We start from the raw sequence: 28,000 nt of genomic DNA, 5'->3' as shown, positions 1-28,000 counted from the left end.
TATTATACGTATAGGAGATAAGAAGACGTTCAGAGGTTTACTCAATAGAGTTTGAATGAGATTTAATACCATTGTCTAAAGCTTGCGCAAAACTGTAGGGTAGCTAAATGCTATTGGCTAAAGACGTTTGTAGGCGGATAGGCTAGAAAACCTTCTATTGATGAAGTTTCAACAAGGGTAGACGTTGACATTATAACGTACGCTGCTTTGGAAATCTTTATGGAGAAGGAGAAAGTGAAACAAACAGATTCCTGGACATTATCATAGAAATTGCACTTTTTAAAACGCATTGTCTGGATATTTGGAAAACAGTAATCCAACAACCCTGTATTCTTTGTTAAATTTATGGCCTCTGTGAATACCCTTCGACTCTGAACTTTTACAATACACAGGATGTGACAATCCTTGTCCACGACAAATTTATTGTCATCGATTTTACGCAAATAGATTTTTTTGTGGTCAATTTTTTACCAAATAGTTTTCCTAACTTCTGATCCGAATCGGCTTGAAAAATCAATTTTTTTAAACCAAGATCGGAATCTCTACTCCCAAGTACCTTAGCCACACAATGTATTAGGTTGAAACATTGTCAATTTTTTCACTTTTGTAATGTTCATGTATGAAATCCATACACTTACCTTCCTAATATCATTTTAAATGGTGAATTATCTGCTTTCACCTCTCTAAGTTAAATTTCGATCAAGATTTTTTTACACTAAAAAGCAAATGAAAAAGTACAATAAAAATTGTAAAAATTCAAACGACTCCGATTTCCTTAAAAATTTGTTTTACAATCGACGTTACAATCTGTTTACAGATAGAAGTCTTGCATTTACAAAAATCTTCGTAAAAGTTGATGTTCAATTTTTTATTACTGAATTACTCCACTTCGAATAAGATAGAATAGTCGACATTCATCTATATTCCGGATATTTCGATACCAGTAACATTTTATTGAAAATAGAATAACTCAATAACAAAAAGTCGTACACCAAAAAGTTACGATTTTTTCCACAAAACTGTTGTTTATCGGAACTTACAGTCCTAAACAATTGTTTGTACACATCACCTCATTTGTTAATTTTTCAGTACCGAAACATATTCTACAATATTCAAACTATATTCCAACAATTTTTCGATTGAATATCACTGTAATTTCTTTAACAACAGCTATTTGAAAACTAAACCGGGTCTAAATGACCCAGTATGACAATACGAAATTGGTTAAAAATATCATAGTTTTTGAAAATGTAGAACTCTACCGTGCCAAACCCATGTAATATTCCTATATATTTTACATTCATAGGATAGCATTTTACATTTCAAAATTTTAAATATTTTTAAATAGCTTTATATTAATAAGTTTGATTGAAAATTGTTTGCCAAGGATAGTAGACAGTAATGTCAATTATAAAAGAAAATTTTTCAAGGAAACCATATCCGTTTGAATTTTCTTCTCCAGAAACTATCCTCGCAATCTCGTCTACTTTTCAGCGTAGAAAAATCTTCGTGAAACTTCAACTTAGGATGTAAAAGTAACGGTTCCACCTTCAAAATAACACAAGGAAGATAGGCGTACGATGAAGTTAGAGTAATTTAAAAATTGACAATATTTCTCTCTAGTATGCGAATACTTTCTGCACCCACTGTAGCTGGCTCAGGACACACGTCAGAGGACTGGCGGAGCCAGCAGGATTCCGGCGTGTTTGTCCAACCGGCTCGCTACATCTGATCTATGCGCATAGAAATTGCGGTGTAAGCTGCGCTAGGCGGCAGAGGAAGTCGACGGACGCAGATTTAGATTAGACACGGATTAGTTGGGGAAAACTGCTATGTGCGGGCCCTCCGGTTCCACTTCGGCCCTTTTGGCGTCTGACTCTAGATACGTCGAACCGCGCCACGGATATTACTCAGACGATGCGGGTCTTTCTCCTATCCAGTCACAAATTGAATTGCAAAAAGCGTGCGTCCCGCTTTACTGGTTTGCAGAGAGCGGGCAACCGCTTCGACGCGATCCTTGCGCGCGATAGAGAGAAAATTGAAACAACCTTTCCTTGGATGAATGAAGTTTAATCAATGTAAATAATATTGTTGCACAAAGACAGGAGTCTGTGTGTCACGAAATTTTACGCTGGCTGGAAATTGAGGATGTCTGGACGAGTCGTTCTGAGGAAACAAGTTTAGTCTAGGTCCTTGCTCGCTGTATTGCGGCTTGAAGTATTGCTTCTTGGAAGAATCGGCTTTAATACTGTTCAGCTTAATAGTGTTGTCAGAGATCAGTTTTGGAAAACGAATTTGATGCAAGTCGTAGACTAAAAATAAGATCAGTTTCTTTAAGGAATAGACCGCCTTGATCACATCTAAAACTAGGTGATGTTTGAGAATTTTTTTTATAGGTAACTAGTTTACTCGCGAGGGGAACCTACGGACTGTTTCGCGAGTTTCTGATTAGACTTTTTTGAGCTGTAGAGGGGATTATCCAAAATAACCTCGAAGTAGTAAAGCGCAAATCTCCTGTTTTCGAGAAATAAATTACTAAAAATATATAAATTTTTAAATGTTAATGAGGTAGTATTTTCAGCTGAACTGTATAATAGCAAATATACTTATACGAAAACAATGTTTGTTAAATGTTCATGACGCTGAAAAAGTTATGCTTCTCGTATTTTTATACATGGTGTTTCCAAACATGTGATACAATTGTGGAAGGTAGATTCTAGATACGAAAAAAGTTCATGTGCACATATGTCTGGAAACCCTTAATTTTTTAGGTTCTTTAAGATCTATCAGTGTGTGCCACTCGTTTAAGGGGCCAAAATATCCCAGAACCTAGGAGGACCTTAAAAGAGGATAGCACAGCGTGCAGGCAAGCAATGGGCCAGCATTTTATGCAATATAAAACAGCATGTAACTAAGGAACTATGCATTTTTGAACATATGCACATTTGAATTTTTTTAATTGTCTTTGTATCTAAAACCTATCCTACAAAGGTGTCTAACATTTTTTGTATTTTCTTAAGGGATTAGAGTCAGAGTTTTACACAACACAAAATAGCATATAACTAAAAAACTAAGCATTTCTGGATATATGTTCATACGAACTTTTTTTATTGTCTATGTATGTAGAACCTATGTTCCAAAAATGTCCTATATGTTTGGAAGCACCTCGAATACATGTAAAGTATCACCTACAAGTATATCGAGTATTCAATGAACACTAAGCTAAAGGTACAGCAACTATTGCCATTAATTTTTTCTTCCATTTGTTAATTGTTTTAATTGGAAAAAAAACAATAACATGTAATATTTTAAAATAAATTTTTTTAAATTTATGTCTCGAAAATGAGAGAGATTTGCACCTTATTACTTTGTGAGATTATTTTGGATGATCCTCTCTATAGGTCAAACAAATCTGATCAAAAACTCGCGAAACAATTCGTTGATTTCCTTCGTCAGTAAAATGTTCCATTTTTTTTAGTGATGTTAACCCCTTGGGTTACGATTTAATTTCGAGGCGTCAAACCAGAATCCACGATTTAATTTCGCTATGCAACGGTCGAAAATAAATGTACTCGTCATAATGAATTTTGGCACCGAAATCTGACGATGTCGTCATTTTAAATGGTTAATGTATCTTTTAGTTTTATTTTCCAATTTTTCAAGTAAAAAATTTACGAAATGCAGAGATATTCATTATTTTTGAAATCTCCTCTGGATAGTTGATTGCTATTGCTGAAAATTCTATACAGAAAAATTCTTTTTGATAATGTAAACTAAAATCTGTTACCTACAATGTGCTGGAGGATTTTTGAGGGATATTAAAAACTGTAGAAACGGTAGTAGTTTGAATCGAGAAAATCGTTTTTCGTCAAAAAATAGTCAACTTAAAAAATTTATAATACAATAAATAATTGTAGTATGAGAAAAATACCGATACATTATGTATTTTTAAACATGGTCAAGATGGTATAGCCCATTAAAAGAAATAGAAAAGGATTTATATGTATAATGGGGTATATGGATACATCTCTAAATAAATAATATACCTTCACCTATACATTAAGCAGAATAACTAGTATCACACGGGTTACTAAATTTTAAAACTTCTTTATTACTTCAATTTCATTTTTGTGCTCACAGTTTGATTATAATAAGATTGAATCATGTGTGTAACAAATTGCCCATTGTTCTCAATAGAAAATATTTGGTGACCCCTTTTAAGCACCATTTAGATGTTAGTGTATTTTATAAAAATAATCTCTTTCATTTCTAAGAAAAAAGACTTGTTATAAAATTAATTGAATTTTTAAAGAAGTGGATTTTTCTTTTAATTCTAACTCATATGATAAAGTCATTATAATTTATTATTCGCACTCCACACAGGTGTGACAAGGTTCAACTGATATAAAAAGGAATTTTCTACTGCTAATATATTATGTTAAATTATTTTTAAGAATTGGAAATACACCCCCACTGCAATACTGATACCATAGCACAAGCACCATAATATCTGCGACACAATTTAACCCTAAGACCCTATTTAATTTTCAAACAGGTGGTGTTAAAAAAATAACAGTCATATTCGATTGAAAAGTGTTCTGATATAGCTTGAATATTGTAGAATAAATTCCAGTAATAAGAAACTGACAAATGAAATGACATGTTCAAAATAAATTCTTAGGACCGTAAGTTCCGACAAAAAGCAATTTTGTGGAAATAATTATAACTTTCTCATATCGTAAGGGATGTAGCTAAAAATTTAGATTGATGCTACTAAAATGTGGTCCAATTTAAGAAAAGAAAATAGTTGTTCAGTGCACATTTCAAAGAACATATTCATTTAATATATTCAAGAAGAGAAATTTTTGAATAAGAAGAATGGCATAATTATATTCAGAACAAAATTGATCGACAGAAGCAGTACCACACTTTTTTCTTTCTGATTATCGATATGAATCGTTTCGACACAGAGTAACAATTGGCGGTTAAATGAGAAATGTCAGTTCCATCATTTGCATTTTCAATGTTCAACAGACGCGTATGCATGATTACGTAAACGTTTTCAAGGTGAGGGTCAAGTTTGACAGGCCTTATGTCAGCCGCTGCGATTCGAAGCAGTTAAGTCTGATTTATACGTTCCGCTACCACTGCGAGTAGTAGAACCAGTAACGCGATCAGACCACTGCCTCCATTTACATTAATGCGGATCGATTGCCAGGCAGTTAATCAATGCGTGATTAACCTAAATTACAGCTCTTCTTTTCGACCTGAATTTATATTAGTTTCACCGTTTGTTGCAATTGATAAACTGATGATCCACACGAAACAATGTTAAGGTAGCTCTTAGCTAAATGTAAAGATTCAAGACTTCGTTCAAATTATGAGCAAAACTAATTTGGACTACGAGAAATCCTTGTGGAAAATATAAAATCGATTTATTCCATAGTTATCGAGAAATTATTAGTAAAAGTTGACGCATTTTAATACTTTGACGTATGGCGAAATCGAAAAAAGACTGCTTCTCTGCTACTTTTTATGCCTGAAACAGGAAAACTATATTGAAGAATATTACCAAAATTGACATGAAGTTATATTGAATTGTTATGAAGCGAATGTATTCATTTTAATAAAAGTGTTCGTATCATTTTCTCGTAATTCCTAATGAAAAGAGAGATTTATGTTAAAATTTTATTGACAATTATAACAAAGTTAATCGATTATAGCTAAACACTAGACTGAATATCCTACTCTCATATTGCAATCATTTACATTAACATATAACTTTTTTGAATATATCTAAATAGTGTTAAAAATTATTACTATAATTTATATAGTACCGTCAAGAATCTAGTTACTAATTAGAACCCAATTTCTGACTAATTTAGTATTTAAATACGTATATGAAACTGATTTTGATAAGAATTTGTTGCAAAATATTACCAAATAGTTATTACTTGTTTTGACATTTACACGTGAAATTTGATAGCTGGAAGTGAGACACAATTCAAGTGATCTATTTATGTGGCTTTGTATAGCTTATTTTAAGAACTAAATTATTATTATTTTCGCACTTTTTCCAATAAGAATTTGAGCATGACACACGCTTATATGACTAACAAACAATTTTTTGTATTTGATTAATTTTTTCGTGAATCCATTAGAAAAATCAAGCTTCTTCTTCATCATTCTTAAGTGATCATTCTTAAGTGATCAAGAACTGGGTCCTTGACAGTATCATACCACTTTTATATTCATCATCTAGTATTAAACTTCCTTCTGATTAGTTGGCTAAGAACAATCTTAAAGCAAAAATCTCAACGAATAACATTCAAAATTATCCTCCATAGTATCAAATATACATAATTACCCGCAGCATTCGTTTAGTAATGAACTTCCATTTGATTAGTTGGTTAAGAACTACCTTAAAGCACAAATCTCAACGAATAACGTTGAAAATTATCCTCCATAGAATCCGATATACATAATTATCCGCGGCATTCTACGAAGTTTCCCCTAATTATCAGATTCTCTCCTATAAACAGGACGCCTAGGTGCCTCAGCAGCGACGAGTACATCGAAAACTTACTTCCCCAAACGCGCGTGTTAGTTAACGCCGTAAACAAAGGGCGTGCTTCGTTGCAATGCAAATTCGAGACACTTCTCGCGATTACGAAGCCGTTAAAGGGAGAGGCTATGCAAATGACCGCTTAACGTTTTTCTTCGCAGCTACTACCTGGCCACGACCGAGGAGGAGTCCGCGGTGCAGCATTTGTACCGGATATCCGTGCGGGGCTCGGACCGCAAGCCGAAGTGCTTAACTTGCAACATCGTCCGGGAAACGGACAGGAACCGGTGCCTGTACAACACTGCCAAGTTTTCCACCGATCATTCGCACTACGTCCTCACTTGCGCTGGCCCTGGAGTGCCTGACATCGCCATTTACAACCGGGTGAGTGGGCGTTGTTGCTCGTCGTGTTGAACGAGGCTTGCGTTACGGTCGCATCGACGGCTGTTCGCCGGCTGATATCAGAGAGCACACAATTAGTTTCACGATTCAGAAGGTAAGGGTTGCTTCTCGGCGCTGCCTTCTGACGCCGAGGACCAGTCAATAGAGTGAAATCACCGTTTGCTAAGTTAACTAGCTTGCGTTTGATGGGGTCAAGTCCTTCCCATGACTGTATGCGAGGGGACAGTGATTCATGAGTTTGGTCGGGAATTGTTAAATTCGAGTGCTCTGCTCTGAACATATTTTATTTTCCCTATTAATCCTGTCTACATTAAATTCCAATTTTTGGTAGATGAAGTTAAATATATGCAATAAATAGTAGAAGTTTGTTGGTATATAGTAGAGATCATTATTTGTATAGAAAGTTTAAAAATTATAGCAGTCGATGGAACCTACATATCAATAACTATATTCTAATATCATGTATCTGATAACACTGAAATTTTATAGAAGAACAAAGCAACTAATTATTTCAATGTACAATTGTATTTTATTTATTTATCTTGAATATTTTTACATAAAGAGATATTGTGGCGTTATCTACAATTGCTAATAATATAGCTAATACAGTTAACTATTAACATCTAGCTATTAACTATTAGAAACCTAAAATAGCTAAGTCTGGTACGTTGTTTCGGTTAATTGTAAATTCTTCTTTATTTTTCTTACGAAAATCATTTGATGCAAAATTAAAAGTAGGTGTACAAACGATATTAGAATGATACGTCTACGTATATTTCAGAACTACTAAAAAGTAAGGGTTGAAATGGTTCTGAAAATAACTGTTTCAAACTGTTATATATCGGTTCTGGCTGAAACAGTTATGAAGAACCGAAAAAATATTATAACTGTTATGGATGTATCGATTCGGGCTCGTTTCGATTAGGGTTCTTCAGAACCGAATATTATAATGGTTCTATAACTGTTACTTTTCGGTTCCATATTGATTATATTGCCATTTTACAAAAATTTTCATAATAGAAACCATAATCGATATTGAACCGAAAAGTAACAGTTACAGAGCTAATATAACAAAAGAAAATCCGTATTTAAAATGAGCCAGAACCGAAATATTCGTATTATAATAGTTATAACATTTTTTCGCTTCTTGATAATTGTTTCAAAAACTAAAACCAATATTATAACTGTTTTGAACTCCTGATAAAAAGGTCAACATTCGAATAACTAGACAAGAGTTGAACTTAAATGCATAAAATAAGGAAGACAAAAGAAAAAAATATAATATTTTATCATTCATTGCGTAATTAACTAATACTTGCGAGCCAGTATAATAATCACTGCATTTATAAAGGGTAATCGCTAAAGTTAAATTATGTAAATACACGATTTTTTAAACATCTCGAATGTGAAAATTGAGACAAAACTATTCGCAACTTCTACGAACCATGAAAAAGAGTTCACCTTGTTATATTTGCACATTTCTAAAATAATATCGAAGGCAAATTCACAGTATACACCACTATATTTCATGTCATTCACTTTTAGTACGTCAATGTATATTTTGTTTCCTATGTTTAAAATTTAAACTCTGAACTGAAATTTCGGGTATCGTTTCCTATTTTTACATTCACTGAATCACTATTCAACGTGTGAAACTTTAATATCTACTATTTCAAATACTATCAGGCTGTAAAAGTTCATGACTCTTTTATCGCACACGCCTGTAATATATAACAGGTAGATTTGTATACGTCCGTGTCAGTGACAGGTCTACCTCACCATATCGTTCACGACTAAAAGTAAAGTACTTAAAATGCAAAAAATTAAATATAAAAAAAAGATAATCATTATGCATCAGTGTAGTTAAAAGAGAACTTACATTAAGACTCTCTTTTTACAAATTGAATTAAAATATGGAGGGGAAAATTCTCGTTTAGTTAAGGGATATTTTTACTTGGAAATGTCTTTAAGCGGCCTTAAAAAGCAAAAATTATTATATAATTACAAATGAAGGATTTTGAAATTTTTCTTACGCATTATGTCATTTTTTAAGATAATATAGTCTAATTTTCATACAATTATCTTTATTATTATTAAAGTTATTGCATATTTCCCACAGTGTACCGTAAAATTTGTACGTGTAAATATGTTAATATAGCTTCAGAAATATGTTAAATATTATTTACCAACCATACATAGTTTTATTATTTTACGACAGTAGATATAATTAAGCATATCAATGTTTCAATTCCTAAAAAGTCAACTACTAGTCATGTGCTTTGGTGATAAAAATAAAATTTTTACAAAAAGTGATCTTTATCATCTGATCAAGCATCTGAGCAGGTCACATAGCATGCACTCTACTAAAGTTTTGATTAGAAGAATTTATATTAAGAATATTCCAATAATTAATCCATACGTACGAATCGTTTACTATTATTACGGTTATCGGTTAATGATGTAACACTTATTTCATAATGTTTTTACATACTGAAGGGCTAATAAGAGTGAAAGTTTCACTTGACAGAGGATAACTAAATTCCTGGATTTATTCACACGTCTGCACTTCCGAGAGCTAAACTCGATCGCGCGCGAAGCCGCTGCATAAGCAACCCACTCAATAAATCGTCGATCTTTCCTACGCGCAGCACAGTGATTTGTCAATGTTCCGGAAGCGGCAGCGCCCTCTCGCGACCTCACGTGCCGGATCTGTGTTTTATACGGGCGCTTATTGTTAGGAACGTCCGCGATTGGTGAAAAAGCAACAAATCGTTGCAGCAGATTTAGACACGGTAGCAAATCCAGGAAGGGAAGATTTCGCATTTCTTATAAATCCTGGATTTTTGTCGCCTTCTTCTCACGACCTGTTTCTTACACTCTCAAACGTTTTTCCATTCTTCGTCACTTACTTCATTCGATTCTCCAGGTTTTTAAATATTCGCTTTAAGGAAATGCGAAAAAGCAGAACTAGTGAGCAGTTTCTTTCAGCTCCACAGCTTCTCGATCGAAGTTTAATTTCACTCTTTGAAACACGAACGTCGAATTTATTTTCCTGTTGAAAATTGGCTAAGATCCTTCTTTAATGTTTTAGATTGTGATCTGAAAAGAATATATCGTTTCTGATTTGGTTTTACCGGTGTTTAGATTATTTAAGATATAAATTTTGTCATTTTTCCATGTACCTTTATAATATGTACCTAGCATCTGTTCACTTTTAATTTTTTCCAAGTATTAGAGAACGTTTAATTTAAGTTTCATATTTTTTTCGAAGAGTGCGTAACGAGGCTGTCAATTACTTCATAATTCAAAACTTTTTCTTTGATATAAATAAATGAGCTCTTGAAAAATAAAGGGAAACCCTTTATAAACGTTTGACAAATTGCTGTGGATCCCAACAACTTGCAGCGGTAAAATCGTGTTTATCGCCAGTCAAATACACAGCGTGAGATTGTTATCAGTCAGTCGAATTAAATAAATTTCCCCACCGCTTAACAAACGAACAAATACGATTTAAGCGGCCGGCTGTTTTGTTTGCACCCTTCGCAATGATATATACAAGTGCCTGGTATCTGGCAACGATTAAACGTCGATAAAATGTGACGGTAATTGCAGTTCATTCAAATTGGAATCAACCGTATCAGTAATATTTGAATTGTCTGTAGTTTCGATCCAGATTTTTATTTTCAATAATACATGATGCCATGAAAACAAAGTACTTAAAACAAGAGTTTAAAAGATGAAGTTAAAAATTTATGAATTATGAAGATTCCAAGAAATAACGAATAATTATTTTTTTTTTGTAAAGAGGATATTCGTTAATATTCATTGAATTTTGAATTGAGTTTTTTAATTATGTGCCAGATACATATAGTAGACATACATGGTATGGTTCAATGGAGACAACTTAATGTGGGTACTATTTAATTTCCTTTTATCATTTGTACTTTTCAAAGCAAATACTTCTAATCCTTTAAATGGAAATCAAATTTGTTTATTATGAAATTTATAGTGTTATTTGTAGGAAATTTAATCATGTCTAGTAATGTGTTCTTCAAATAACATAGCAAAAACTTACAGTCATTTAATATGATTAACTTCGTTTCACCTTTAATCTTTATTTAAAAAACTGAAAGCAATTTCAAAAACTAAACAAGTACAATTGAAAATATTAGATAAGAAGACAGGTTCAGTTTCTTTTATACAATATAAAGTCATACTATATTAAATTTATATAAAAATTAGTATAATTGAATAGAAATATAAGATAGAAATACTCTTCGTTTAGTCAGAAAAAATTGAATAATCACTAAGCGTATTCTTACATACTTAATAATATTTAACCAAGTGATCGATCACATTTCTCAAATAGTATACTCGTATTAATAAATTTAAAAATTCTAATTAACTCCTCAAGTCATAAAGTGCTCAAACACACGCGTCAGCACTCTATTCCCGCAGTTACATGGTACTACTACTTCACAAAGTACTCACCTAAGATCTAAACGCATCTCTACCCCTAACCGTAACCGTTTCATCAAATAAGGGGCTAAATGGATGCACGAAGTTTCTTAATGTAATTTCAATCAAGGGTAGTGCTACATCGCTTTAGGGAATCTCTTATACCTTCCACTGTCAATTCAATGTTCCATTTGATTTCACCGGAAACATTGCAGAATAACCGACGCGAAGAGTCAGCTATAAAAAACAAAATGACAGACAGAAGAGGCAACGGTACATTGGCATTTTCGCCAGAAGAATTTCGATTAATCTGATTATAATTAGATTATCGTGAAGAGAAGGAGGAAAGAAACCGAATTGAGGCATGGACCATCGCGATTAACGGGAACAAAAGACGATAGAAAAGAATAAAGGTGAAGGCAGAGGCAAAGATTCGACTGTTCAGTCTCGTTATTAGCCATTCGGTGCTAGACGATTACAGCTGATAATCGGCTTTTCTCACGGACAAGCACTTCCACGTCCAGATTTAGGGGAGAACTAATTTCCTTCTCTTAAGAAGAAAACGATGAATAGAAAGTGTTCTGTTCTTGCGTCGTTGACGTCGTCTGCGAGTACCGCCATCGTCGGCAAGTAATATCGAAGTGGAAGCACTTGGTTCGCCGATGGTGGATGTCGGATCTTCAGCGGAGTACAAAGAACGACCCAAGGGATCGAACTTCTGCGGGAATTGGACTCTTAATTTATGTGACTGTTATCCCTCCATAGCTACTACGCGATTTTACTTATCTTTATGGCATCCCTACAAAGGTCTCCTCCTACGCAGCGGGTTCGACGACAGGTGTCAGAAATTCTAAGGGACGATTCTATATGCCATTAGGTCATCCCATAAATAATGCTGCTGCAGAAAATTTCACTTTCAAGGGAATCAATATTTAGAGTCATACTTAGTTATTACACTTAAATACAGATATTACTTTCCATAACCATCTTCCAGATATCTTTTCAACACTTTTTTCAAAACAGCTTTACTGCCTTCAGACAGAATGTGAAATGAGAAGCATTACTATCTATGGAATGACTTAATAAAATATGAGAAAAGTGCATTTGAAGTTTCGTTTCACAGTTATTAATCGTTGAGAGAATGTCTAAAATTCAAGTGAAATGTGTCTGGCTTAGAGCTTACTTATTCTACTGACCGCGCTGTGTTTGACCTGACTAATGTAGATTTGTTTTTTTTTTTTTTGTTATTCTTGGTTTTCATCATATTTCGAAATAAAATTACTCCCAGAAAATGTTGACACCTTCTGTTGGACACCCTGTATACTTTAGAACAGCTTCAGATGAGTGGTGTTTTGCCACAATCTCCTATGTCTTTTCTTGTTTTCCTTGTTAAAAATAAGAGTACGAACATACTAATATCACGTCATGTGAAAACACATGATTTTCTGAGCTGATTTCTATACGCCCACGTTTTTTCCTTGTTTTAAATCGATTTTGTTATAATATGGAACAAATTTGCTTCAATATGCAACGTGTAGTCTCACGTGATAGTAATGTGCTCGTACCTTAACAGCTAGTTCTGACAACGCAGTTTTTTGACCGATTCAGTAATTTTGCCGAATCGATAATAAAGCAGCGTTCACATGATACTGTATTTTCACCAAAAATTCAACTTTCCCGAGTATGTCCATTTTTTTTGTTTGTTCTTTCAATGTATCCTATAAACACTGTCTTCGTTTATTACCGATACAGTAGAATTATCGAATCAGTCAAAACCCTCATCGTCTGAAGTAGCTGTAATGAAGGCAGACGTAGAATTTCGTGGCGAAAGGACGCTCATCTGAAGCCAACCTTGACATCTTCTTTCGAGATAAAATTAGTGGCCTACTCTACAGATATTAACGAAGAAATGTACGAAGTGGAACCATGCGGTGAGGTAAATTAAAACATTCAAAATCTGAAGTAAACTTCACGACTAGCTTGACGGAAAAAAAAAACAGCGTGAGTCCCAGTGGCGTCCTTAGTCCAGAACTTGGTTTCACGAGTCGACACTTAATCGAGCACGGAGCCAGGCAACGAGGATAGACCAGGGTTGAGTCGGACGGCTGATCTCCTGGGGATTAACGCTCGCGATGACGATTTATAAATTCCGCCAGTCCTGGAGAAAAAGCCACGGAGACTCACTAAATCTGTCGGCCGAGCAGAAGATTAAACGCGCAGAATAATACATTAAACTCGAGTCGGTGTCTCCTCCCTCCCCTGGCCCTTTTCGCTAAGAAAGCATGCCGCAGCGTGTTCGACGTTGATGCATGGTGGCTTAAAACTTGGACCATCTGTTTCTAAGATCGCGGGCTTCGAGTGTGAACCCTTCGATTGCGAATCAGGAGATAGAGGGTGGGGGCATGATTCTTCAAGCGGTCGCGACAAATCGAGGGGAAGGAAGAACGTATCGCTGACGTAAGAAGTTGCAGCGAAGAAAATGCTGGTGAAAGGTTAAGACTAGCCAAAGATTTCGCAAACTTGATTGTTGAGATGGTTCGGTGAATGGATTTAAGAAAAGCTTAAAGAGTTTTCTAATAATGATTAGTAGTTCTAGTTTCATTTGGTTTAATCAGTTTAATTTAGGGTTTAGTTGAAGAGAAAACATTGAACATTAGGATGAAATGAAAAAATCAGAATTATGTGTGACTGGTTTCTAGTTAGTAGAGAAAAGAATTTAAACTTTGGACTTCTAGATTAAGCTTACGAAAGCTGGCTTCTGTTGAAACAACTTTTGAGGTGCCACGAGGGTTTAAAATTTATAACTACTTGCAGCGAAAAGATGGAAACAAATGTGCAAAACTGAATCAGACAGCACGATAAACAATTTTTTGCTACTGGCATCAAGAAGCTAGTAAAGCGATGGGACAAGTGCATTATTGTAGCAAAGGGTTGTGTCAAAAAGTAGATAAATGATAAACTTCATTTTATAGACCACCTTGAAACAGCAGTCATTTGTCTTTTTATTTATTGAATGACCGTCATACAGGCATCGTATAAGAAACTGTTATCACAATTTATAATGATCTTGGAAAAGTTATGTTCAAGAAAAATTCAAAAATAATTTTTGAAAGGCCTGCGGAAGCTCAACAAATTTGTTGGCCAAATTTAGATTTTAGCAGTACAAATACCATCACAAAAGACAAATTCTACTTACTATTAGAAGTTATAAAACAAATATTCTTGTTTTATTTAGACAGTACATTTAGCTTTTCATTTTCGATTAATAGTCAGAACTGTAGTTTTTCTATCGTTAACATAGGATCCCTGGAGGCATATTGATTAAAATGCTCCATACTACGCTTACATAAATACAGGCATGCCACGAAACAGAAGTTTCCACTAATGTATTACTAGTCAACAAACTTTACGATTCAAATTGCAGATATCGTAAACAGTACCTTCTCTTCCACATCTCCCATGCATTATTTACCCTCGCTTAAACACAAAACTAACACAAAGTGCTCGACGTAGATTTCCTCATACTGTACAGAAATAATTCGAAGTTAATCTTGCCCTAAACTATACAAATATTATTCAACAGCTGTTTGAATATAATCGAATTTAATTAACTTTATTTGAAGTTCCACTTCAATTTCATTTCATACAGTTGCAAAATATCGTTCAATATTTTGAAGCAGATGAATTTTATTCTTAAACAATTGAGTGAATCAGAAATTCTTTTTGTTTTAGGAGTCTTCTAAAGTGTTGGCGTGGGAGAATAACGAGGCAGTCTCGGAGATCCTTTCCAAGAAATCGCAGCCGATGGTGCATCGTTATAAGGTAGCAGTTCCAGGAGGGTTCAATGCTCGAGTGAAACTACTAATCCCACCGGGAGCTGATTTAAGTGGCGCCACAAAGTATCCGATGCTGATTTTTGTGTAAGTATTCTTCTTTCATCGTATTCTTCGTTATTAAAATATAACGATACTTATTATAAATACAATTATTATAAACACATAGAATGATTAATTATTACGATCGGACGAGAAATCAATATAATAAATATTAAAGGAAGCATCGTTTACTCAAAACCCGTGTAGGTAGTTGTTTTTCATTTAATTTGAAATGGTAAAGTGATAAAATATTCTGAACGATACGATGTGATCCGTGGCTATATTTATACAAATGATACACTTCGTTTTATTAATTACATTATTTAATGGTAAAATCTCCACATTAAATAACATGTAATTTATTCCACGAAACATTACTGAAATTCCATGGAAACGTGAAAAGTAAATCCCATTTACCTTCCCAAGTGGAAGACACATGATGGGTAGCTCGTCACAAGTGTTCAATGTCTACATTTTTGAAACTTTATAATTAAAAAAAAGGAAAAAGCAAATATATACGAAACAAACAAACGCGTTTTTCTTCGGCCCCTACAACTATTGCCAAATTCGTCATACCTCTATATCATTTTATACATCATAATTCACAATTATTAAATCAACGTATTCAGAATGCTCTGTCACTAAATCCATTTAAATGTTTTATTGAAACATTCCATTTACTTAAAGTAAATGAATTCATTAGTCAATGAATTACAAATGCAATAGAGCTATTACCCACTGGTCGAATGTTCATAAATTATTCATTACTTATAATTAATCGTGTATTAATAACATCGTCAGACTAATGGATAGTTAAATGAAATTTTATTCCCGCACTACATGTTCCGTGCTAGCGGTTTTTGTCCACCGTCACATTAATTAATGCACTCTGCTAATACGAAGAAACTCATTGTTTGCGGAGATGAAGCCCACAAATTATTCGTGTAATCTGAAATTAACATGTATATCATAAAAGTTGCCAGTGAATGCAACAGTCGTGTCATAATAAGCGCATAAAATTTATCTCGCGTAGTCGCGGAAAATATAGAAGTAATGCAAATTTATTCCCGTGCGACCGAGGGATCATAATTTAAGCGATTTCAATGCAAATGAACGATCGTCTCTCGTCAGATGCTGACAACAAAAAGTAAGTTCGACCCGTGCCTTCGAGTCTAATGACTCGCGCAGTTTCTTATTTTCGTCCTCGTCATTGCCATGAATTTACAGGATGAATTACAGAGCGTTCCTCTGTTTATCGCCAAGTCATAAATATTTATATCCTCCCCTTCGAATTTTCGTGCAAGAATCTACTTCTTCCATAGAATCTCTCTTATTATTCTTTTTCAATTCATATCAGACTCGTCGATATTTTTTGATAAATGTGATTGTCGGGGGAACTGTGAACGGCTTAATTGAGCCCGATTCCTCCCAGTCGAACCCCTTTGTCTCGATAGACGCTATTTATTGCATGCAAATACATGCCGACCGTATGAATACGCTTTAATATCTTCGAAACGGATACGCATTATTCGTGGGGCAGGGGTAAAAAAAAAAGGAATGGCTGCACCATCGCGCGTCAGGCGCAGCGTATCATTTATCAAAAACTTTTTTGCGACCTTCTATTCTGCTAAAAGGTGTCGCGGGACGTTGGAGATACTGCCGCGAAATTCATTCGCCTCCAATGTAAACGAACATTCTGAATCTTAATAATACGGTCTGCGAATTAATTCCCTTTAAAAATGGAAATTAACGAATAGGATCGTCGTAAATACTTCGTATTTATCGAAGCGCGTGCAACATACGTTTTTAAAGCGCATACTTTTCAGAATGATTTATGTGCGCATAAATATTGCTAAATTTATTTCAAACATGTTACGATTACCATTAAAAGTTCATTTCGATATCAGAATTTCTATAAAGGTTTATAAAAATTGGGAAAATAATTAAATGCCATTTTTAAAGGAAATTTGTGGTTGTAATAAAACGCAAAATGTATAGAAACCTTGGAATATAACTTGAAAGGTGAATTGACTTTAAAACCGCCGAAGTTCTTGTAATACGGCCTTATACTCATAACCGTATTTTCCATTTACAAACGTTTTATAGAACAAATCTTTTAAAAACGTTCTTATTATATTTTTGATGCATTAAATAAATCTGAATGAATTTTTGTCGGGTGAAAAATTTAGGAGCTTAACTAAAAAACTGAAAGAAATATCTTAACCAGTCATGTGGAAATTTCTTTACAGTGAAGAAACATATACATTTATTGCGAATATTTGGTAAAAAAGCTTTTACAAAATCATAAATAAATATTTTTAAATAATTTCCTAAATACACTACAGGTGTTTCTGTTCAAGAACCAAGCTGGTTGACAAATTAAAATGCAAAACCAGAGAAGCGATCCATAAAATACAAAAATATTTATTAATATTCCATACCATCACATATGAGTGGAATCAGTTCAATTTGTAACGAAAATTACAAAATACAAAAATATACAAAAACATCCGCCATATGCAGAATGGTAGAATTGAAAAAATATTTACATGAATGTTTCTCATTATTTTTACATATCGTAATATTATTTATATGTAAATCACTTAAAATTATGCCTTTTTCTTTCAATATACAATGTAGTCTACAATCTGTAAGCGTTTAATCCGTTATATGGTCAATGTCCGTATAATTGTATAAAAAATAGCCGTGTAAAATACATATTTTCTTACTATTTACGGCAGTTAGAAACAATTTACGTCATTAAAAAAGTAAATGTTTTTCACGACTTTTGACAATTTTAATCAGTACTTAAAGAATTAATCTATTCATGGAAAACAAAAAAGGCTTACGTTTTACTGTTACCGAACTCATAATACCACACAGGACATACGTAATATTTTCATCTGATCACAACAATTTAATCATCCACTGTATAAAATTTACTTGCAGATATGGTGGCCCAGAGTCTTATCAAGTAACAGAAAAGTTCGGGGTTGACTGGGGCACCTATCTTGTCACGAATAAGAGCATCATTTACACGACCATCGACGGCAGAGGCTCTGGTTTAATGGACAACGATATGCTGTTCGCTGGATATAGGAACTTGGGCACCGTCGAAATTGCCGACCAGATTAACGTCACCAGGTGAGTCTCCGAACAAAAGCGAAAGAAAAGCACCTGTTAATTTACATATTCCAATACCGTATCGGGCTCCTGTTCCGCTCTTTCCTGTCGGCCTTAAGTGCGGATAGAATTCTAATTGTGTTGTTCTCTGCGCTACAAAATGCAAATTCTGCCCCAATTTGATAGGTTTTTCATGCCGTACCTTAGCCACCGTCGTATTTTGATAGCAGAACATGATTGTAAATTTATTTATTCCGTCTACGGTGATGCAAACGAGGTTCGGCTTCGTGACAATGGTATACAGGTCCACCCTTAATAGAAGTTCCATTTTCTTCTATGAGATGCGAAGCTCTGGTTAATTCTAACTTTTATAGTTACGATTATGACGTTACGTCGAAGAAAGAAAACAAAATCGCGACCCAGTTTCTGCTACTTCGATGATCCAAATGCAAATACATAGCGGTTTTATGGGACACCGATCACAAAAGTCCTAATTTCTTCCTTTCACTTATTTACATGTTAACTGTACTCGTTCAATTTATCGGATATCTTTCGAATGTTTTTACGTGCAACAAAATGGGTTTTCCATGCTCTATTCTATGCATTTTTAATGCTCGTATGTCAACAAAAGAGCCTGACGTTTGTGGCCGATTTATATTTATGCAGGTTGCTTTTTTCAATCTGCAACTCCCTCCAGCGATATTGCAGCTGACATCGAGATAAGTCAATTTATGACGACCCTGTAACTCATTTCCTTTTTTCTCCGCTTGTTTGATTTATACGATTGCTGGTGTACACATTGCGCATCCATCAAGTATTCGACTATCGCTAGCGTTTAAAGTTCCTTTGAATAAAATAACGTGAAATTCTAACGATATATCCACCCATCGAATTTAGTGATTTATTGTGCTTTCAATTTATAGAACAGTCTCGAGTTTCGAATGGGACAAATAGGTTAAGTTCTTTGTAATAGGATGGGGGTGGGGGAGGGATATCTTGGGAAGAGAAAAATAGGTTATGTTACTTGTGATAGAGGAACCGAGTTAGCAACGAAACTTCAGTGATCCGTGATAAGAGATCTTGGCGATTAGGAATGAAACTTTGGAACGAGGACGAAAGCAGATTCCAATCGGTTGATTATGTAAGGGATTGGGGAATCACTGGAACCAAACTGTTTAAGTACTTTGCAAGGATTGAGTAACTATGTATATATATATATATATATATCTATATGTGTCTATAAACCAAGATATAGGAGTATTTCGTGGTTGCTGAAACATCACTTGTAAATCTGATATCTTCTCTATGGCGGGTATTAGTAGATGATTATATTCCCACGTTTAATGACGTCCCTGTAAGCAGTTTGGTCGATGGGAAACTACCAGCAATTTCTCTAGTAAATCTGTTCCCAATTTTGCATAGTTCAGTTACAACTGGTATCAATAATCCTGAACGAACCAATCAATCGGAAATGATACTATTCTGTTTGCCTGGAAAACCGGATCTTATAACCTAGACCATATCGTGTATTTAGTTACTAGTGGAGGAAAATTTAACCCTCTTAGTGCTGATCCCCTACTCATAGGTTAGAATGAAAATTGTCAAGCCAATGTCTACCTATTTTTCAGGCACCAAAAAAAATTCTGCACTCGCTACAAATTTTATTAGTAAACGAAATTCTTTCCACATATCGACAAATCCTTTCAGAATGCACCAACTAAAGGGAAGTTGTTTAAAAAAATTAAAAGTTAGAAGAGTTTTAAAGTGGGTACCGATAGCTCGGTCCGTAACAATTTTAGCAGTGCATCCTACTGCCAATAGATTGGTACCTTGGCGCTGAAAGGCTTAACAGATAGTATACAGAAAAAAATGGTCATACGAGTCTTGCAAAAGTCTCCTAAGTAGATTTAAGCATAGTAGATTTTTGTAGGATCGCATACAGCTTTGTTAAATCTACAAAGTCAATTCTTACTGATTCTATTAAATCCAGTCCAGTTAGAGTACCTTTATAAATTCTACAAGAGACTTCAATAACTTGAACTTAATATTTTTTTCCGTGTATTAAACATCAAAATAAGATAAAAGTAGAAATTAACAAAAGTGTCTGTACCTTCGTTTCTTGATTATAAATATCTAAAGCGAACAGTGATTGATATAGCCACTGACGTAAGGGGATACTCGACTCACACAGATGCGATAGAATTCTACGGCACTCAACCTGGACAGTGGCTGTGACAATCACTATTCTCCCATGGCCTGAGCTTTGCTAAGAGCTTCGTGCTGCTAATGGCGTCAGGAGGATTTTACATCAAATTTAATCCCTCAGCGCTGCTGCATTTTTAGTCACAGAAGTACTGTGAGAACAAAGATGAGAATTATATTATGCATTAAAAAGCTTGTGTGTTTTTAGTTAGATGGTTCACATGCATTTTGTAATTACTAAAAAATTACTTAAAAAAGTTTTCTAATCAAAACCGTAGTACGATACATGATATATGCACTTGATAGTGATACCCAAAAACTGAGAGTCTGTACGAGGTATGGAGCCCTTCTCTGAGAAGTTCATATTATAAACAGTAAGGTATCGATTACTACAATTCGGTAGCCAGATGACAAAATCTGATATGTCGTGATTTTCTAATTTTTCAGTACAGCGATTTTAATGTTAGGTAAATAAATAAATAAGCCCACGAATCATGAATTATCACCTTACTTTTTTCTTAAGCTTCGTTATATCTATCTAACCCAGAGCTATATAGGTATCATCTTCAGCAAATCGATAGATTTTATCCTATTAGGTTGTTTCATAAGCTCTTCTTATTTTTTAGCTAAGCCGAGCCTACAAATTACGTTTGTACCATAAGCTTTATTCATCATTTACACGCACGATTTAGCAAAAAAACAAGGACTTATGGGATAACCTAATAGATACACATAGAAGAACAGATACATATCTTGATTTTGGAAAAAAAATAACACCAGATTTTGCCATTTGACTACAGCCTTATGCGATAGCTGTAATCAGTATCATCACGAAACGAAATAAATCACACAACTGTATAAGAAACTTCTGGTTAAAATACCCATGAATGGTTTGAATCTACTTGGTGAAGGGTCGGTTATGTTTGAAAGTACCGCTTACATTTCTCAAAGTACTTACAAATGTTGCGAACTCTTCTCACCCAGATTCTACTTAAAACTCTTGCTTTTCTGTTTCAAAGTATTCATAAAGTATCCGCAGTTATTCATTCAGATTCGAATCTACTTACAACACATTTCATTCTATCTCCACCAAACACGCCATACTTTGGTATGGTCACGATTGTTTCTGAATCGTATTCGAATTAAAATTTGAAAAAAATGAACCGTGCCGGTTCAAACACTTATCATTCGCACGACATTTCGTCAGTCCTGTAACTCAATCAATTCCAATAAATAACGATTGCTGGACAAAGGGACCAAAAACTTTTCAAGCTTTTCCGCTGCGCGGAACGGAACCGCGACGCGTGCAAAATTAACGACGCAGAAACGACACAGCCTCGTTTTTTGTCCCACTCCCGTTTCCCACATTTTCGAGCCTCGAAATTCAAATGTCCCTATTTCTCTCTCTCTCTCTCTCTCTCTCTCTCTCTCTCTCTCTCTCTCTCTCTCTCTCTCTCTCTCTCTCTCTCTTTCTCTCATTTTTTTTTGTTTCTTTCCGTAACTGTCGGGAACAAAGAGCAAGTGGAAAACTCGAGGACATTCGCGACGAAATGCGCTGGTTCTCGAGTCGCGGCACGGACCACGTTTCTTGAAATTCTCTGGCCAAGTTTACGGCAAAATCTAATTATAGGTAGAGCCCTCCCCGACTCTCGCCTACTGAGGCTGACTTATCGGGAGACGCGGTAATCCACTAATCCAGCTAACAAACTCGCAACGTCCAATCCTTGTTTCACTGACAGACGAATACGCGACCCCCTTAAATGAACTTCTTTCTCCCAGTTATCAGCTAAGTAGCCGTGACAAAATTACTTTCTACCCTGTCTAAATTTATAGACTGATCCCATTGGACGGGCATCCCTCGCGTCGCTTCGTATTTTCGTCTAATCCGACTAGTAAGAAGCCTGGAATGAGATAAGCAATCGATGCGAAGCTTAACGTGTCAGATTCCTAGCTACGAAGTGAAAGAACGCATGGTGACAGCAATCAGACCATGCAACATTGGAAGAGCCCTTAAGTCAAAGAATTCAAACGTTTCAAAGAGCCTTCCAGAGTTTGAATCTGGACCCTTTTAAGCGTAGTATCAAAGTACCCTTTTGATATATGACGATGATATGAAAGAACAAACAAAAGATGGGCTTGAATCTAATTTTTCGTTGCCTAATGAGGCAATAAGAACTTGACACACGCTGTTAGTTTCTTTTGAAACGATCCCTTTGAGCGTACGCACAGTTGCCTGTACACTGCTTTTACTGGGAGCGTTAGTGGAAGTTCTTTAAGAGATTTAACGTGATCCGAGAAGGAAAAACGGATTCTCTTTGAGGCAGACGACTGTAAAAATGAACAATTTTTCTCTGGCAAGCTATTTGATCAGAGAAACATCCCAAGGTAAATTATACTTTTCTTTCAAATAATTCCTCGGGTCGTTATCGTACATACGAAATAAACCACGATCTCTCGGAAATGTGTAGCTGGATGCAACGAGCAAAATAGATTTTACCAGCGCTTGAAAACTGTCGTAATGTTTTTCAGTAATTAAATTTTTTATGCAAGAATTTTATTTTAGCGTCAAGGAAAGAAGTATATACAGCGACACGGAGAATTTGACATTATAAAATAGGTGAAGCCATAAACGGAATTATGTTTTTATTGCTTAATCAAGCACTTAAAACACAGGGTCTGTGTAAAAACTATGAAAACTGTACTCAAGGACGTATGAGATACTTCAAATGGATAATGTAAGCTAAAATTGGTCAGTGAGAACAAGAATGGAATAGGTAATATAATCGAAAATAGGAAAGTACATAATTTATACAAGATTGAATAATATGTTCAAAAAGGGAACACTAATACAAAATTGAGGAATATGAATAGAAAAGGGTAGAATAGACAAAGATTCACCCTTTCGTGACCGAATGATGTTTTTGAGCACCTTTTATTCTTATTGTTTTTTGTGTTAACTAGGCTCTCAACATCATTCTAATGCTAGATGCGATAATAGAAAAAAATTAACGGGACATGTATGCCCCACTAGTCACAAAAAGATTCAATAATATATACAAAACTTGGATAATGTGGATAATGCAGAAAACAATAAAATAGATAATACAGACCACTTAAGTTGTTTATTACCCATCTTCACCATTTTATGATTTTCTTGCTTCCGTTATAATGAGCCATTATCACATCATATATTATTATCAAATAACCGCTTTTTATTAAATTTCTATAATTGCAATAAGTTGTTAGCAACAGAATTCTGCCTGTGGAACGTTCATATTTCCCTAGATATACATATTTGATTCTATTAAATATTTAATGGTATTCTTTATATGGTTCTTCCTATGAGATTAGCCTTTGGATTTTAAATTTTCTGCATTCATATAGGGGATGATGGATCATTATGGACTTACGGTGTCTATTTTAAAAAGTAAGCAGGTGTCTTACTTCTTGTAGAATATGAGCACAACCCAAAATATTAAACCTTGAACCCAGCAGAATCTATCAAATATGTATCAAATATTGATCTTCATTTATTTCAAAATAGGACTCATTAACTAAATGATTAAATTGTCTGTCGCAAATGTTGTAAACCGTAGAATAACTCTGAACCGCCCTCTATTACTTCTATCCTTCACTTCCAACGAGCAGATTCCTCAAGAGTTACTATCTTCAGCTGATTTAGAGCTTCAAATTTCCTGTACCTATACACACCGATTCCTCGAGCAATATTTTCTACCATTAATAGAAAGCTCCAATCATTATATTTCTGTTATATAACACAAGCACGTAGGAGCAATCGTAGAAACAGAACGAAAAAGAGAATTCGAATTACCCAGGGTGGTTCTTTATTGCTCCTGACGCTCTGACGAACGCTTATTCTCCATGAGTTATCGATTTCGCTAGGGGTATCTTCACGCAAGATCAGAGGCAAAACTGTAGATGGGAAGGACGTGGATGAAGGTGGTGTATTTTAACCAATACCCTCCCATCCGAGCGACCGGTGGCGCTGGCCATCCCTGTACCCACGTTGCAATGTTTTGCTGGCGCGTCGCACCGCGTTCGCTCTGTAAAAAGCGAGTCGTGAAATTGGAAGCCGGCCAAGCGATTGCGGAATCGGCCAACTCTCTTTAACCTTTGGCCTATTGCGCGGCGTGTTGTCGGCCCTTGCGTCCCTGTCACCGTTTCTCACCCACTTCTCTCCCTCGTTCCTCCCTTTCATACCCTCCTCCCACCCCCTGATTTTTCTTTCGGTCTTTTGCCCTTTTTGTCGCCTCTGTTTTTTCTTCCTCTCTCTTTCTTTCTACTTCCGCACCGTTCACTTTTCACCCTCCACCCTCAATTTTAGCATGCTCCACCCCTGCCATCGTTCTTTCCCTCGTTCCCGATCTTCATCCCCTTCCATCCCCTCCCGTCCGCTATCAATCTATTGCTTCAGCGATGGGAATGATGCCCTCGCAAGTGGCATGAATGTGTTCCCGTGAAGTGTTTCAATATTTATAAGTGGAAGGATTTCAGCCTCTGATTGATACTCATTCTTAGGGAAAGAGATCAAAGCGTTATGTATTCTTCTATAAACAATCTTTCGATCTTGAATCTGTAAGGGTACTGAAGAGATTGTTGAATCGAGATTGTTAATATTTTGATTCCCCCTTACGTTCTCTTTCATCTTTTTATTTGTTCTGTGTCGCTTCGAAGTTTGTACATCTACTACCAGTTTTCCTCTGCTTCTTTGCGGGGTCTTTGTCCCGTCATCGAGCCAACAATGTTGCCGTTCCACCCTCACGATCGTTTTATCAGTGAATAACCGAGCCTGTGAGTGGAAAATAAATTTCTTCCTATAGCGAAGGAAGATTCGTCCAGTGAGTCGCGAGATCGCTTTAACATTGATCAATTCAACATGACCTTTTCGGAGAACGAAATTGGTTTTCCTATTTGCTGGAGGATCTCGGTGTAGTTAAGTAGAGTAAAGGCACTTGTAATATCTTGCCAAGTAAGCACTAAAATTTATCGCTCACGAACTAAATTACATAGACTTTAATTGTGAACAGAAAAACATACTGTAATTGGACCCTGTTCTGTTTTGTGTGTTAACCCACAAACAACTAGTTCTGAGTAATCAAGCGTTTTACATTTTGTTTTCAAATAACACACAGGGTGTTCTAAATCGAAACCGACAAACTTTACCAACATATTTGGAACGTCATTCTGAATAAAAAATGTTATACACACCATGGGTTCTAATTTCTTTTCGTTCTCCAGATACGGAGAATGGGGTAATATAAACCATAAATAATTAGATGTATTCAAGCTACTTAACTTGTAATAGTCATTATTCATTAAGAGTAAGGCAATTCGTAACATTAATTTTAGGTTTCAGAAATTTCAAAGATTTTTATTCAAGTACATATCTCGAAAATGGGTTTTTTGTTGGTTAATGCATCAATATAGGACAGAGTCCAACTGTAGTCTCATGCACGAGTAATTAACAATTAACGAAGGGCAAGTATTTTAGGTTAATACTAGGTTAGTATTTTGATTACCAGCAAAAATTTATTGGCTAGCTACAATTTTACATTACATTCGAAAAAGATAAACTTAAAACTTGTGAGCACATGTATGTATACCAAATAGAAGGTTTACTATTCTACCCTATTCTACAGGGTGTTTCCGAATAACAAGTACAGACAGGCAGGAGGTGATTCCTTATGAAAAAAAAAGAAAAATATAAAGAATAAAATTTTGATCGTTTTTAATTTAGATTTCAAGATAATCAAGTTTTGAAAATTACCACTACTTATGGCTAAGACACGATTCTCTTAGACGTATATAATTTTTAAAATGTTTGTAAATAATGTTTATAAGATATTTACAAGTTACTGCATCCTGCAAAAAAACAATAAAATGGATTCTGTTAACTGGTTTGCTTTCTGTAATAATGAACAGTATTAGACAAATTTCCGTTACAGACTCTCGAAGCTCTGATCATATCAGCGTATTCCCAATTCGAGCAAGTCATAGTTGTGGCGAATTAACGAAAACGATGAACCGACGATTCGAGTAGTATACTAAAAGTCGTAAAACATTGTTTAAAAACACAGTAGACATTATACATCGCTGGATGAATCGTATTTTATTATTAGCCGTAACTGTGTACAATACAGAGCGAATTTTCAAACTTGATTATCGTGAAAACTAAGTCGAAAACGAAAAAATTGTATTGTTTATATTGTGTTTACTTTTTTATAAGGGATCACCTCCCGCCACTTGTACATACTTTTCAGAAGCACCCTGTATATAAAATACAAATAAATACTCTTTGAGACAAATTAGATGTTAAAATATTAAATATTTTTCAATTGACAGCAACTTACCTTATGCTAGACCATATTAGGTACATTTACCCTAAATGTGGATTCAGGAAGAAAGTAGATATGAAAAGTGGCACACACACTGTGTCTTAATGCAGTGTTTACCTTGAGTAATGTATACTGCGCGAGACAACGTACCACAGCAGACAGCGAAAAAAGGATGAGCAATGGGAGTAACAAAATGGGCAGAAAGTAAGAAGCAAAACGAAGTGGAAAGCAAAAAGAATGGCGGCTAATGAGCGTGGATTAAAAAGAAGGGAAGAGCAGAGAATGCAAAATAACGAGTAAAGAACAACAAAGTGGGGTAGGGAAAATGGAAAGGCAAAGAATGGAGGCAAAGTGGATGTATTGCGGGTAAAAAAGTGCTTAGGGAAATAAAGATTGAGAGCAATAGCATGCAAACAATAAATAAGAAGGCTTTAAACCGTATGTATAATCAAAAGTACAAAAATAAGGTCAAGAATTAAAGCCAGTTTATAGTGGATAGTTCTCCTACAATTCAAATTGTTTTATTATCCACAGTAGCTAGCCCGCTGCTCCTTTGAGCTAAACTAATTTTCGTCGTCGACGAAGTGACGCCGAAGTCAATTAAACGGAGATCCACAAAGTACGGTTGAAAACAACTGACTAAAGTACAGACTGAACACGCTTATTTTGATGAAGTGAACAAACACAATAGAACCGTAAAAAGAATGAAAATTCTACTGTCTTCAACAGCTTGACTTCCAATTTGTCATATTAGCAATATAATCACTCGTTGTATACGGCTTTGCATTCCCTGGAAAAATGCAATTCTGTTTAAGAATCAAAGCTCAGCTTGAAATAGCGTCGTTGGTAGAAGAATAGAATTCAACGGCTGGACTAGTCGATTTACGAGCTAAATAAATTCCATGAAAAAAGGAATCCACTATCGCCGCGGACGGGAAAGCTGCTACTATTTTTCTATGGGTAACTGTGTGGCTGGCGCCCTCGTTCCCCATGGAACCATTATTATTGAACACGCGAGA

At 35.1% G+C, this 28,000-nt stretch overlaps 1 protein-coding gene across 5 annotated transcripts in view; it reads left to right on the top strand.

Moving 5' to 3' along the window:
- Positions 1-28,000, top strand: part of LOC143177133 (venom dipeptidyl peptidase 4) — a 280,040-nt gene that overhangs the window by 244,146 nt on the left and 7,894 nt on the right. For all 5 annotated transcript variants that reach the window (XM_076374932.1, XM_076374931.1, XM_076374930.1 and 2 more), the window contains exons 11-13: positions 6,727-6,949; positions 15,158-15,345; positions 18,250-18,444. In XM_076374932.1, coding sequence (XP_076231047.1) covers positions 6,727-6,949; positions 15,158-15,345; positions 18,250-18,444 — 606 coding nt within the window. The remainder of the gene's footprint in view (positions 1-6,726; positions 6,950-15,157; positions 15,346-18,249; positions 18,445-28,000) is intronic.

The sequence above is a fragment of the Calliopsis andreniformis genome, chromosome 3 (assembly GCF_051401765.1).
Source record: "Calliopsis andreniformis isolate RMS-2024a chromosome 3, iyCalAndr_principal, whole genome shotgun sequence".
Taxonomy (NCBI): domain Eukaryota; kingdom Metazoa; phylum Arthropoda; class Insecta; order Hymenoptera; family Andrenidae; genus Calliopsis; species Calliopsis andreniformis.
This window is presented reverse-complemented; position numbering and strand designations above follow the sequence as displayed.